Source organism: Echinops telfairi, unplaced genomic scaffold (assembly GCF_000313985.2).
Source record: "Echinops telfairi isolate 266 unplaced genomic scaffold, ASM31398v2 ScPeMD7_25;HRSCAF=90, whole genome shotgun sequence".
Lineage (NCBI taxonomy): Eukaryota > Metazoa > Chordata > Mammalia > Afrosoricida > Tenrecidae > Echinops > Echinops telfairi.
The window spans coordinates 31,714,550-31,729,462 of NW_022103922.1; the positions used below are offsets into that span (position 1 = coordinate 31,714,550).

Genomic DNA, 14,913 nt, shown 5'->3' on the forward strand with positions numbered 1-14,913 from the left:
GCGGACTCTCAGGGAGCTGTACATGCATATGCCCACAGCAAAGGAAGGCCACTTCTTTGTATGTTCTCTTTCCCCTTTCCAATGGCCTTCACAGAGTGACTACCAGGAACCATGCACTTAATTAGATTCTTAGTGGAGCCCAAGCTAAAATGCCTTACATAAAACCTCAACGTTTTTAGCCCGCTAGGTAGAAAAGTCTCACATAATGACCAGAGAGAGCTCAGCAGATTCTTAAGTGTAAGTCCACCACCTGACAGTCCTGCCGAGGACAACACAGGTCCAAAGAAACGCTTTCTTTAGGAAAGCCCCCTACCCGGGGAGCAAAATGCACTCCAGACTGCCTGGGAAACCAGTAGCTCAACTTGCGTGACTAGATCAAGGCCTCTCAGGCAAGTAGCTCCTGCATGTGTGTCAGCTGTGTAAAGCCAACCCGCCTGTGTCTGAGCTCTAAGCTCACTGAGCCGGGTGGGGGGCCGGGGCCCTGAGGACACTCACTGCGTGTGACGTGCTGGACGGCAGTGCAGCGTGCGCAGAGGAGAGGCTGCTCTGATGGCTGGAGAGAGAGCTAGAAGACAAAAGCGATCACTACGTGTCCACCTGAGCCAGTTCTGCCCTAAGAGCCAGGTGGGCTAGAAACAAATGGGGCATTGTCCCCAGGCAGTGCTGTTTTCAGACCCATCATTCCTCACCCCAGAGAACCTAGTGGGCAGGGCCCTGGTGGTCAGGCCATTCGCTATGGGGATCTGATCCATCTTGGCCAGGGAAACCTCTAGAGTTAACATCAGCCAGCTATCACCATTTTCCCTTTTGGCTGTAAAAAGTGAGCATAGGCTGGTACTATGAATACTTCCAGTGGTGGCTTCCCAGTACATCTGTGGGTGAGGGAAACGAGCCTATGTTCAACCCCACATGGAGGAATCAGAGCCTGCGCCCCCACTACACGCCAGGTTCCAATGGCACACTGGCTGAAGTAGGCAACGAGAGACTACTCAGAAGGCACTTCCAAAACCCTGCTCCCATAACTCAACTACTGAGCCTGTTGAGGACACACTGCAGCACGCTCAGGCCATATCCCAGTACCAAGAAGAGCCCAGGGCTAGGCGGAGAGACGGGATTCAGGCACCCTGACGAGGGCCAGAGAGGTGGTGCAGGAAGGGATCCAGTTGTCTATGCTTTCCAAGGTATTACGGTCAAGCAAGGTTTTTACATGGTGGCGTTACCCAGCCAAAATGCTAGCAAAAAGCCAGTTCCATCAGGCTGGCAGGAAGACAAGTTTTGGTTCATGAGAACCACCACCTACAGGGACCTGGGCCTCCACTGCAGCATCCCTCTCCCCGGGTCCTGTGGTCTCCACACCTGCTGAGCGGAGAGAGGGGGCTGCTGGAGCGGTCGCCAGGCTGGGGTACGGAGGGCAGAGTGGCAGTGTGCTGGGATGTGGCGGGCAGGAGTGTCGTGCCGGTGGTGGTGCTGGGCAGCGAGGTCACAGAGGGAAGGGCGGGCGGAGTGTCTGTTGTCTTTGGAGCTGGAACGGATGATGTAGCTGCAGGAAACAGATCTGATAAGTTCCAGAGCCAATGCTGAGTGTCTGAAATCCACTCAGACTCCAATGACATGTCAGGCTCAGTTGAAAGTCATATTCCCCAGAGAAAAGCCTACAAATGTACCAATGAGCCCTTCCCAGGCCTCAATCACAACGCCCTTCGGCGGCGAGACAGGCAGGGCTTGGGCAAAGAATGGGAAAAGACACCTTTATACCCATCAGCCGAAGTGCTGTCTAATGAGAAGCCTTCTATCATCCAAAGGAATATGCCTTTTAGCGGCACCAGGAAAGGGGAGAGGCTCTGAAAACAATATGTAATTATAAGACAAGGAAATTTTTTCTTACAAAGCATAGGCAAGGCATAATGAAGACCTGGTGGGCAGACTACTCAAAGGTCTTTGCATTTATCAAACCAGCTGACACCGCCTAGGGCAGGTGAGGGTTGACTATGCAGAGTTCTGGATGCTGTGGAAATAGTCACATGCTAAAAGCTGCAAAAAGAGCATGTGCCTGTGGCCAGCATCGATTTGCAAACAGTGAGACTCCATGGTCTGTGCTTCCAGAAGCACCTCAGGGCATGTAAGCAGCGCTGCTGATCTCAGAAGGGCCAAAGAAGCAATCACTTCTCACATGGAAAAGACTCAGTTTTAGGTTGTCCACACATACAGCTCAGCTATGTGCTTGGAAATACAACATCACTGTCTTTCCGGGTTAAGGAGAATCAGCCTCTGCCCCTCAACTAGGACCTGTTCTCTCCTCTAGAAGCCACTGATTTGCTCGTGTCACAACAAAATCAGCTCTTACAATGGACTTCACATTCGTGGGGTCTTCTTTTCACTGAACATGTATTCCAGAGATTAAACCTGTTCTGAAAGGACCCAGATGAGGACCCCACAGGCGTCCTGCCTCATATCTCAGAGACCAAAAGTGACTTCCCTTGTGATTCGCGTTCCTAACAGATTAAAAGCAAGCTTCTCAGAGAAGACGGCATGGAAGAAAAACGGATGGACAACCTATCTCAATGTATGCCACGCTTTCTAGGTGGCCCACAGCTTCCGGTCTCCTATGAAATACCCACACAATATGGGGCAACTGTTTGTGCTTGAGCCTCCAGCCAGGCAGTCACTCCAAGCAGCCCTGGGAAACCCAGGAGTACCATCAACACCATCAGCGGATACCTGTCTGTCTTGCTGAAAGAAAATCTAAACAACATAAACTACCACACACAGGCTAGCCCAACCCTAGGAAACAGCTTAGAGGTTCCCCTGCACCGCCTCCAGTGAGCATGGAGTCGAGTGAGGCACTACAAAATGGGCTGGAAGGGGGGAGGAAGCAGGGGTGCCTCTTTTTTCCATTAGCGCCCAGAGCAAACACTGTCTCTATCTTCCCAGCAATAGCCCTTCAGATACTGAAAGCAGTGAGCACATCTTTCCTGAACTAGTACACCAATTTTCCCCTAAGAAGTCTTTCCACCATCTTAGAAACTGCCTCTGAGCCAAGTGTCTTTTAAACCCAAACTACACATTAGGTTTAGGCTGCAGTCAGACTAAGGGACATGACTGCAAGACCATCACCTCTCCTTACTATGGCTACGGCATTTCTAATCATACCTGTCACCCAGGAATCTAGTCAGAAAAACAAGAGTTGGTTTCCTGTTACCAATGAATCTGACTTCTCTCTGTTCTGATGATGGGTTAGAAGCAGTTACCAGGAGAAAAACGTAAAACCGCTATTGCTGCAGAACTGGGCACTGGACAATTGTCTTTCCACATCTCATTAGCTATGCTCGCTTTCTTTGGCCTCCGCAGGCCACACCAGCTGTCAGCTTATGTACTTACTGTCTAGAGTCTGCTGCCCTCGGCCACCACCAGGTCCAGTCTATAAGGAACAGAAAAGAAGAAAGTAAGTAAACCACAAAACACAAATGATACTCAAAAGCGCAAGCTGCCTCTTGTATTTTTTTAAGAAAAGGAGGAGAAATACAACAATTTCTTAATAATTTTCAAGGAGCTGACTTTCTTTTAAAAGCAGAGATGAATACTCAGAGAAGTAATGGAGACACAACATAAGGCCTACATCACAGAAAGCAATGAGACAGCAAGTGCCAAGACAAATTTGGAAAAATGAAAGTATTCAAAGAACTTAGTAAGGTTTATTGCGCTTTTTTGGGGTCTCATATTACAACTGTCTCCTGAGTAAAACTTATACAAGAGAATTTCCAAAAGTAAAACTAAGATGTTTTCCAGAAACGATCATATTTTACATCACTAGTAAAATGGTTCTGAAAGAGAGAGAGAGAGAGAGAGATTACTTGAAAACATAGCTCCTTTGAACTGGAGAGTGACGAGCAGGTGAGGCAGCGTGGCAGAGCCTAAGAGAGTACAGGCTAAAAAACCAGCAGTTGAATGACATTCATACATTTCACACAGGAGATAGCCTGGCTCAAGGCCACCCTCCACCCATGAATCTGTCCTGAGATGAGGGGAACATGGCTCAGAAAGAAAAACAAACAAATCACATTCTGTTCTTCCAAGTGTCAAACTACGAGAGACAAGAGACCATGCTGTAGCCCAAACCATGCACAATGTCTGCTCAAAGTGTTATACTTATCATAATGCACCTTAAGCTAAACAAGCTATTACTTACAATAGACAAATGACAACCACTAGAAAGAAGCAGGCATAACCAAAAAGGTTAAGATCAAGAGAGGGGATTCAAATATATAGAGACCAGGGTTCACTGTCGCTACATACACACAGGACATCAAGTTTCCTCAACAGCAAAGACCATGACGCACAAAGAAGTTCCCTCAAAACGGCAGCAGACAGAAAGAACAGGAAGGGGCAATAGGAAAAAGCAGACATCAGACCTTAGGGAGATGTGATTACATTTTGACAATCAATTTTAAAGTACACATGGAAAAACAAATTAATGTGACACAGAGGCCACATTATTTGGAGTTGGCAAATTCTAGACAGAAGGCTGGTTGGACCAAAGCAGAGAAGTATCAGAAGGCCTTGCGAGCCCGGCCCCATGCAGCCCCAGTGGGCTCAGCAAGACGGGTGCACTGTGCTCGCAGAGTTGCACAACGGCAGGCATGACGGTAGGAAGGCGGGAATTGAAGCCTGGGAAAACAGCATAAATAAGTACTAAGAAAATGTTCTGCAATAATGGAAATATTCTCTATATGTACAATGCCATATTTTAGCCACATATAGTTACTGAAGATTTAAATTGGCTAGTGTGCCAGTAGAATTTTAATTACTAATGTTAATTAAGTGTAAATAATCACATTATAATGACAAGTACAGGAATAGACTTATGACTAAGGATGATAGATCAAGAACACGTGATCCCCTTGCAGAGGGGTCTCGGGGAGGAGATGAGCCAGTCAGGGTGCGATGTAACAATGATGAGAAATACAACTTTCCTCTAGTTCCTAAATGTTTCCTCCCCGCTCCCACTACCATGACTCAAATTCGATCTTGCAAGTCTGGCTAGACCAGAGGAGATACACTGGTACAGATAGGAACTGAAAATACAGGAAATCCAGGGCGGATGAGCCCTACAGGACCAGTGGTGTGATTGGCAAAACAGGGAGGGTAAAGGGAGAATGGGTAGGAAAGAGGGAACCGATTACATGGAACTGTGTGTGACCTCCTCCCTGGGGGACAGACAACCGAAAAGTGGGTGAAGGGAGACGTCGGACAGGGCAAGATATGACAAAATACCCATTTATAAACTATCAAGGGCTCATGAGGGACGGGGGAGCGGGAAGGGAGGGGAAAAATGAAGACCTAATGTCGGGGGTTTAAGTGGAGAGAAAATGTTTTGAGAATGATGTACAAATGCGCTTTACACAATTGATGTGTGTATGGATTGGGATAACAGTTGTATGAGCCCCTAATAAAATGCTAAAAAATAAATAAATAAATAGATAGATAGATTTTTGAAATGAATAAATAAATAAAAAGAACACGTGGCTTTAAAAAACAAAACACTGCAAACCCAGAAAGACAAGTAATAGTTGAAAAAAGTGGCAGTCACAAACATGTCAGACTGGAAAGCATACCAATGATGGTAACTGCCCTAGTGATACAAGAAAGCCGAATCCAAACCCGGCCGTGCGGGAAACAGCACAGAGCCCGAGTTATAAGGGAGAACTACGCTAAGCAACTCATTACCCTAACAGATGACTTGGAAGTAAGAGTAGAGGTGGAGCTCCAAGTTGGAGGGTTTGCTTAAAGTCCGCTCTCCCCAGTCCCCCCTCCCCCTCCCAACACAGGGCACGCTCCTCCTGCAGGTTTGAAACTAAAAATAACACTGGGTCACGGGTACAGTTTTAAAAAAGGATAGTAAGTAAGCCTACAGAGAACTACCCCTATCTAAAACTGAGGGCTGGGAGGAAAGTGGTCACTAAGCAGAGTACTTGAGAGAGAGGAGTATAGAAGATCAGTTGCATAAATCTAACCTGAACAGTTAAAGCGCTGTACGTAGACCCCCGTGATGCAGGCTTAGACTTGACCTGGTTTCCAGAATTTTCTGTATTTTTGGTTTGTATTGTTTTGTTTGGTTTTTGTTCGTTCATAATAGAGTGTATCTCAGAGGTGTCATGTCAATGGAGGACACCCTCTTGAAGCTGTTATATGCTTTTCTGTTTTTCACTATATGAAACCCAGGACTGATAAACCTATAGGGATAGCAAATAAGGGTTTTGGGGAGGGTGGGGGGCACGGGGGAGTACTGTTGTGGAGGTGGGGTAAAAGGGAGACGATGTCAAGGAGTCATGTAGAAATAAAATGGTTGGAAACTGATTGAGAAAGCAATTGTACAATTCTACTTGAAGTGATTGTAATATGGAAGGATGTTATATGTATTAAATCCCAACTAATTAAAAAAAGGTGGTTTTCTTTAAAAAGATAAAAAGGAAACAAAATATCAATAGATGGATTAAGTTATGATGACAAAATTAATGTTATAACCCCAGTTGCTCTCTCCCATTAGGCTCTCAGAGAATAGCATTTTGCCCTGTGGGAAAGAGACTAAAGACTGTTCCCTAGGAAAACTAAACACCGTTAATGGTAAAGACCTAAAGGGTCTGAAATAAGAGTCCCCATCCCTCAAAACAGAGCCTACCCTGTCTGTCCATCCATATCAAAGTCCAGCGCCCAAATCTTCCCCAAGCCAGAACCGAGTTAACTTCTTACTGGCAATCACTTCAATAAAATATGTCAGCCAAGTGAGGAGTCAACTAAGTCCACAGAGATGAAGCACGCCAGCCTGTGTGACCCAAGACCTGAAAGATAATACAATTCAAATCTGGAGAAGGGAACGGTGTCCTGAGCACTTGCTCTGCAGAAGGCTCCAAAATCCATTGCAGGGTCCGGCGTGGATTAAGACTGAATTAGCTTGCTGTAAAGCCCATTATGACAGAGGTAATTAGGTTAAAATTTAACAACTTTTCATATGCTCTCCCCTTTGACCCATTTCAAAGTTGGTTCAGTTTTTCTTTCTTTTGTAAAAGTTTCCCTTTGTTTTGTTTGGTCATTGTTGCTGGTTTTTTTGTTTCTTGGATTGGATTCTGTACATGAAATCCAGGATAGGCAAATCTATGGACACTAACTGGATCACCAATTACCTGGGGACCTGGCAAGGGAGGAGGTTGTGTGGAAATGGAGAACTAACAATAATAACTAAAAGGAAGAAGAAACTGTTCTGAAATTGATTGTGGTGATGAATGTATAACTCTTCTTAATATGAATGAACTATTAAATTGTACATGTGAATTATATGCCAATAAATCTATGTTAAAAATAAAACATGACAGGCAAGACAATTAGACATTTCAGTAAAACATTTCATCAAAGATGACAAACACAGGAGGTAGGGAAATAAACTGGGGACACAGAGAGACTACTCTTAAAAGCAGTATGTTATCAGCATCCATCAACAACCTGGAGAGAGAAAGAGGCCCTAGATATTAACAACAGAACAGCAAAAACCAAGACATACAAACCCGAAAAAACAACAATCTCCTGGAACAGAAAAGGAGAGCAGGGGTGGGACGAGGAGGGCGAGCCCTGATCTTCCCCTTCAGATTATTTTTATCCCTAAATTCAGAGAACATTGAAAAGGAACAGAATTTGTCTCTCTCAAAAACGCTGAAACAGCCATTTTGGTGCAGTGTAAATCAAAGAGCACATTCTTTGGGAAAGGGTTACAGAGATGGAAATACTCGTCTAGGACGTAGAGACCTAGATGGAGGATATGTCAAGAAGCAATAGCTGCACACTTCGGTATTTTTGTTTATGATTTTCTAACAGTACTTTCTGAGATACCCTCTTAATCTCATTTAAAAATGTGGACAGACAAGTCCAGAGTAGAGGGGTATACCCAAATTGAAGCAGTTTGGGAAGGTGGGCTATAGTATCTGCAATATTTTGATTTTCTACAAGGAAAAGGTGTTCAATTATTAGTAGTGTAAGTTGTCTCTTCCTGAGAGGGGGGACAAGAAGATGAAGAAAAGAGTTAGGTTGCCACAGTGGATACCCCACCCCCACCCCCCACCCCCCGTGTTTTTAAAGGGAATCAGAGCATGCAAGAAAAAGGTCATGCCAACACCTGAAAAGCTGTCTCCTGGGATCACAGGAGAAAAGAAGAGCAGACGGCCTTTCCCGAGAATGAGCCACTGACAGGAGAAAAGAGAAGGACCGAGGAAGAGGCTGCTGGCTGGGAACAAGCACCCGAGGAGCAAAGAGCCAGCCACTAGAAGAATGCATCCCAGGGAGGGACTGAAATATTTAACAGAAACCTCTGGTCACTTCACTATCAATCGGTGATATCAATAACATCTGAGTCTTTTAACTCAATATAGCTACGGTAATGCAAAACCATGTGCAGTTGGGGAAAAGAAGTTCTTAAGGGAGAGGTATGCCAGAATCAAACAGACACAGAGCCAAACTGCTCACACCACACCGAGTCTTCTGCACAGTGAGTGCATTCATTCACAGGCATGGGTGTTGGAGAAGCAGGTTTCACGTCAGATGGCCACGGTTACTGAAGATAACAAGGACATACAATGAACTAGCAGGGTTCTACTAAAAATGGTAGGCAATGTCTCACCAAGGAATGACTTTATCCAAAAGACTTAATTTTCCAGTGCACACACTGAGTTACAAAATAAGATGTCCTAAGATCAGAAATTGAAACATGACTTACTGTGACGGCTCCCGCAGCAGACTCCGGTGGACTCACAGAGCTTTGGTACGGAGTCCTGTTGTGCACAGCACTCTGGTCACAGGAGGACGACGTGGTTACTGGACTGGTGGAGCTCAGGGACGAGCTGCTCAGATTGGAGGAAGGCATGGCAGACGTTGTACAGGGAGAGTCCTGAACTGCACTGGTCATTGGTAAAGACGTCTTCAAAGGGTCGCTAAGAAAGAAGAAAAGGCATTACCATTTCAGTCTATTTGTGTCCGTTTACATAGTTTCTTGAAGTAGAACTTTATTTTCATATTTGAAATAAAATAAATAACCAAAACTACAAACATACAACTGAATTAAAAAATGCCAAGAGTGTTTCAAAACAAACCACCTGAGTAACAGAAAAAAGACATAAAGAATCCTTTGTTGTTGTTGTTGCAGTTTTCCTTTGTCTCGATATTTAGAAAGTTCAGTAAAATAACACAGTATCACAGTTCAGAAATACTTTGATCTTACTATAATTTAAATGGAAAATCTAGTCATTTTTTATTTTCAACAATGCAATTTATAAAAATAATTTTACATTTATAAAATGAATCATTATTTCACAATAAATTATTCACTTTTATTACCTGAAAATGGTTTATTATATAAAAATAATAACTTCCTGTCCACATGCTGAAACTATCCATTTCTCTTTATCCAGCATTTTTGAAAGCTGTGTATAAAAATATTATACTACAGATTTCCCTGACAGTTATTAGAACAAAATCATTTGTAGTAATTTTTAAAACACAGTTGCTCAGTAATAAAGAATCCTTAAGGAATATATTTCTGAAAAAGTACACAAACATCAGAAAATGAACCAGATAAATGGAAATGCCTAAAAATCAAGCAATTGTGTTCATCGAAAGACTGTTCAAAACACAAAGAGAGTCTACTGACTGGGGGGGAAATGGGCAACAGTATAACTGACAAGGGATCAATTTCTAGAATTTGTTCACCTCAACAAAAATCAAAAATCCAATTTGAAAAATGGGCAAAGGACACAAGCATGTAACCAGAGGACAATCAGGCGATCAACAAATACACAGCGATGTTTGCGATCATTAACCATTCATAAGAAAATATTTTAAAAAAACCCGCCTCCCCCGCCCCCTCTGCTGCTGAGTCCGCTCTGACCCAATGAGGGCTTCAGCGGACAGGGCCGAGCTGCTCCACAGGGTTTCAGAGGCAATCATTCTTTACCAAAAAATAGACTGCCTCCTCTTTGTTCCAGGGAGTGAGGGACCAGAGGGGTCAAACCATCGACCTTTTGTTTAGGAGCCCAATGTTTAACCTACCGTACCTGACCTTCTCTAATTAGCTATTAGAGATAAAAGTGAAATATTAACAATATCTTATCACTCTAAGAAAAACAGCAATGATTACAAAAAGCAGAAATTACAAATACAAGGGTGTGGAAAGACGGATGGTTGGACCGGAAATGGTATAGCATGTACAGTTTTGACAGAGGCTATTTCTATATATGTGAAAAATAGTATATTTCCTTTAAAAAGTTTGAGTAAACTAACTACGGTTCATATACATGCTGGCATGCTCAATTCAACTCACTGCCACTGCATGGATTCCAACTCAAAGCGACCTTTAAGACACGCGCAGAACTGCCCCTGTGAGTTTCTGAGACTGTGCCTTTTTATAGGAGTCGAAAGCCTCACCTTTCTCCCTTGGGGTGGACTAGTGGTTTCAAAGTGCTATTAGCAGTGAAACATGTAGTCAGTCCATCAGGGCTCATTCAGTGAATTACAACACACCTTTCGATCGTAATGATGAATCTGTGACCTTAACTGGATGAATCTGGTGGGCATTATGGTGCAGAGCGAAACAAGTCAAGCACAAGAAACCCAAATATTTTATGAGGCCATTACAATAAAACGTCAAGAAAAGATGTGCACAGGGCAAAAACTTCCATGATAGTTACCAGGGACGTGTTAACTTGGGTGAAGGACAAGGCAAGGTACAAAAAGGAGGAGGGCAAAAATATAGGGCCAAAGCAAAGGAAGGCAATGGGAAGTACACAAGGCAACAGTAACAAGTCCATATACATACACAACAGCAGTCGTAACAAATAATACTTCTGAATGGACACACAGGTAGAGTGACTCCCACGAGTATGTAGTTTGGGCTGAGGCTATTTCTACATACATATCTGTATGTACTATAAATATATCCACCTGAGTACACAATACAGAATATGAGGGGAAAGGAGGATAAGGTATAAAAACTTAATCGAAACCAAACACCTTGAAGGACCGAGTCACTGGGCTCGGGGGCTTAGAATCACCGTTTGGGAGACATCCAGGTCAATCGGCTTAACACAGTCTACAAAGACAAAAGTCTACATTTTGCTTTGGTGAACAGCAACTGGGGTCTTAAATGCATATGAGCAGCCATATAAGATGGTCTCTCCTTACCCAAAGTGAAAAAGAGTGAATAAAATCAAAGACACATGGGAACAATTCATCCAGAGCACTTAAAGGGCCAGAATAGCAAGATGGTGCCCAGTCACCAGGACCAGCCACTGATTAGAATTACACTATAATGTCATAGGCAGAGTGGGAGAAAAACATAAAACAAAATCCAAAACCATGAAAAACAATGTATCAAGTAAGCAATAACACCTGCGAGGCACCTGTGCCTCAGGACCATCAAACACGTGAAACCAAAAGGGCAGCGTTTGCCCCCCAAACAGTCCAGAAGGCAGGAAAGGGGAAAAGAAGGAAGAATGGAAACGGGGAACCCACGGCAGAAGAGAAAAGAGGGGTATTACAATGAAGATATTGCAATGACATCACCAAAGTGTATATAAATTGTTAAAGAAAACACTAATTTGCTCTATGAACTTTAACAATGATCAGGTTTTGTATCACCTGGGGGTTCCTCACATGGTTACATGCAAGAGCAGGTCTGCTCTGATGTCTGTATACACCCAGAGAACTGTTCATGCCTAGACTAACTTTTCGGAGCAGACTGATTCATAGAGCTAATGTATAGAAACAACCTGGAATGTGCATCAATGAAGGAATAAGCAAAATGGGGTATACGGACTCCATACAATGGAGCATTACCCAGCCATAGAAAGTAATGAAGTTCCAGCACGCTGTCAGGGCTTGAACTGTGCACCACCAAGTGTGTGCTGCGAGCCCTCACCCCTTTAGTTCTGCTCCTTGCTATATATCAGTGAGACGACACTGATACAGGGTGCACTTTAAGTCAATCTCTTCTGAGATTGACAGAGGTAAGTCAGGGCAGAGAAGCAGATGGGGGACATGAAACACCACATTGGCCTGCCAGGAATAGGAGCCCCCCCCCCCAGCTGACAGAAATGGCATGCCCTCACCCAATCACGTGCTGAACTGTGAGAAATGTATTGGTTGGTTAAATCCACTCATGTGGGGGACTCTGCATGCTACAACATGGGTAAACTTTGAGAACACTACGCTAAGTGAAGGGTTCTACTTCCATCATAGAAATTGTCCACACAGTGTAAGACATGACAAAATAATATATAAATTATCAAGGGCTCCTGAGGGAGGGGCGGCGGGGAGGGAGGGGTAAAATGAGGAGCTGATACCAAGGGCTCAAGTAGAAAGAAAATGTTTTGAGAATGATGATGGCAACAAATGTACAAATGTGATTGACATAATGGATTGTGATGAGTTGTATGAGCCCCCAATAAAATGATATTAAAAAGGAAAAAAAATTGTCCACAATAAGCAAATCAAGAAGAAGAAAGGAAATTATTCGCTGCCAAGGTCTGGGAAAATGCAGAGGACCTAATAATTGCTATAAAGTTTCCTTCTGGGGCAATGGGAAAATTCGGGAATCAGAGAAAGGTGAGGGTTGTAGAAACCTATTGCCATAGAATGTATTTCTCCAAAGAGTCATTTCTTGGCCTCCATGTTGGTTTTGCTTTGCAAACAAACAAAGAAAAACATTTAATTCAGTCAAAGCAAGAGGATCAAAAAGTTGTGTACCTTAAAGACTTTGAATACAAACTAATGGGAATTTGATTGCTATTTTCACTGCTTGGAGCTGATCCAAATTCAGAGAGAGAGGGTTCTGATCCAAATTCCAGGGCGCCGAACTGAACATTCAATCCCGTGACATCTGCAGAACCAGGCATTTCCACAGCAGAAGCTGGGATCTGAAAGCAGAGCCAAAGTGTTAGGAAGAAAGGTCAGGGATTTTCAGTCCCATAGGCCTCCTGCAGAGCCAAACAAACACCTGTGCTCACCAGGCACAGGGCCCTACGGGCAAGCCTGAGGGACCAAAACACAGCATCACTGTTTCTGAGATTGAACCTGCAACTTGAGCTAGATGGAAAATCACCCTTGGGCTGAGACTTCCCAATGGAACACCCACCTTAGAAGCAGGAGGGATCCGCCTTTTGGGGAGTTTGATGTGTTTGGGCTGTGATTGGTGGGCAGGCACAACCATGCTAGGAAGCTGCAAGCGTTTGTTCACAGTGGAGGCTCCTTCTCCAGATGCTGACTCTCCAAGTTTGACCAGGCCAGGAGGAGCAGGGACTGCCTGCGTCTGGTGCTGCTGTCGCTGGCTCAACTGGCTAAGAACTGGGGATGGCTCAGGCTGAGATTTGAAATCTAGAAAATATGTAAGGAACACAAAGAAAAAGAATGTGAGGCATAATCAATTCATTAATTGAATGGGCTTAGGGGTCTCTCTACCACCATAACTTCTAGTTTCTCCCAAACCACTTCTAGCTGAATCTCGTGTGTGTGTGTGTGTGTGTGTGTGTGTGTGTTTATATAACTGATATATGACAAATGGGAAAGGAATAGGCTGTGTCTAAAATCCCATATAGAAAACAGTTTACAGTAAAACATGCAGGTGGATAAGAACAGTGCCGAGGTGCTGCTACACATGCCTAGCCTTTCGCCAACAGAAATATTATTCTTTGTTTTACAGAACTGTACTTAATTTAAAAAATTACTTTTTTTGTTTGTTTTACATAGGAACATATGTCATGGTCCAAAATTCAAGATATAGGACAGTGTATGATGAAGAGAAACCTCCCCCTTCTATCACAAGCCTCCAGATTTGCTCCACAGAGACTTGCTCCACAGTCCTCGACTAAGGAAGTATCTCTGACATACTTTATGACATACATACTTAGGATACCTAGATACCTGGCATTGGGTAGCTAACTGAAAGATCAATGGATCGAATCTACCAGTCACTCCCTGGGAAAAAGATGAGCCAGTCTGCCCCCATAAAGTTGGCAGTCTCGGAAAACCCAGCACTTCTACTTTGTACTAAAGGATCGACTCAGTGGCAATGGGATTGGGTAAGCCTAGATGTCTTATGTCTGCACACTTGTTTTAAATTTTAATGCTTATTTCCCTCATAATACTATATACTGTCCTACACCTTGCATTTCTCATAAGACAACTAATTTTCAAGACAACCCTATGTTTCATATCCATATAGGATGAAGAGCTAGTGCACTCATGTTATGACCGCACAGCAAGCCAGCATACATGGACTGTGTTTCACACAACCAGTACCACATTAACAAACTTTTAGGCTTTCCGATCTTTGGTATTAAAAACATTGCTACCATGAATACACTGTAAAACCTGGGAAAGGCAGAATCTGTGTAAGCAGGGGCCTGCCAGAAGGAAAAGCCAAGTACTTTCCACTCACAGGACCTACAGGACAGTGGTCAGAGTCCACAGTGTCAGAAGGAGAAGGTCCAGAAGTGCAGCAGAGCCAGCAATCTTGCACAGGCTCCCGAGTCTGTCTGGACGGCGTTTGACTCCAGTGCAAGTGTCCCTGAGCATTCCTAGAGTTCCTGGTCCCAAAGGTAAATGTATGTAAACTTTCAGAACCATTGCAAAACTGCTTTCCATAAGGGAGCACACCTCCTTAACACACTCAAATACCAAACATTTATCTCTCTTAGTCTGATTGGTGGAACATGATAGAGAATAAATGTACATAAAAAGTATCCACGTTCAATAACATCTTATTTCATATCCTTTAGTGGTCTTTTCCTATTGTGTCCATAACTCTGCTCATTTATTTTCAGTAATTCTTTTTCATGTTAAAAAAAAAAGCAGTCCTTTGTCTATGATGTTTTCAAACAT

General features: G+C 43.7%; 1 protein-coding gene and 1 non-coding gene across 6 annotated transcripts in view; both read right to left on the reverse strand.

Annotated features, from left to right (window-relative positions):
• UBAP2 (ubiquitin associated protein 2) overlaps window positions 1–14,913 on the reverse strand; it is an 85,903-nt gene that overhangs the window by 7,186 nt on the left and 63,804 nt on the right. For all 5 annotated transcript variants that reach the window (XM_045289165.1, XM_045289164.1, XM_045289163.1 and 2 more), the window contains 6 exons: window positions 13,169–13,407; window positions 12,781–12,950; window positions 8,759–8,972; window positions 3,379–3,418; window positions 1,357–1,540; window positions 496–565 (listed from right to left, as the gene is read on the reverse strand). In XM_045289165.1, the coding sequence (XP_045145100.1) occupies window positions 496–565; window positions 1,357–1,540; window positions 3,379–3,418; window positions 8,759–8,972; window positions 12,781–12,950; window positions 13,169–13,407 (917 nt within the window). The remainder of the gene's footprint in view (window positions 1–495; window positions 566–1,356; window positions 1,541–3,378; window positions 3,419–8,758; window positions 8,973–12,780; window positions 12,951–13,168; window positions 13,408–14,913) is intronic.
• On the reverse strand, window positions 2,171–2,250 carry LOC115869443. Its single transcript, XR_004046193.1, has one exon. It is a non-coding gene; the product is annotated as a small nucleolar RNA SNORD121A (small nucleolar RNA).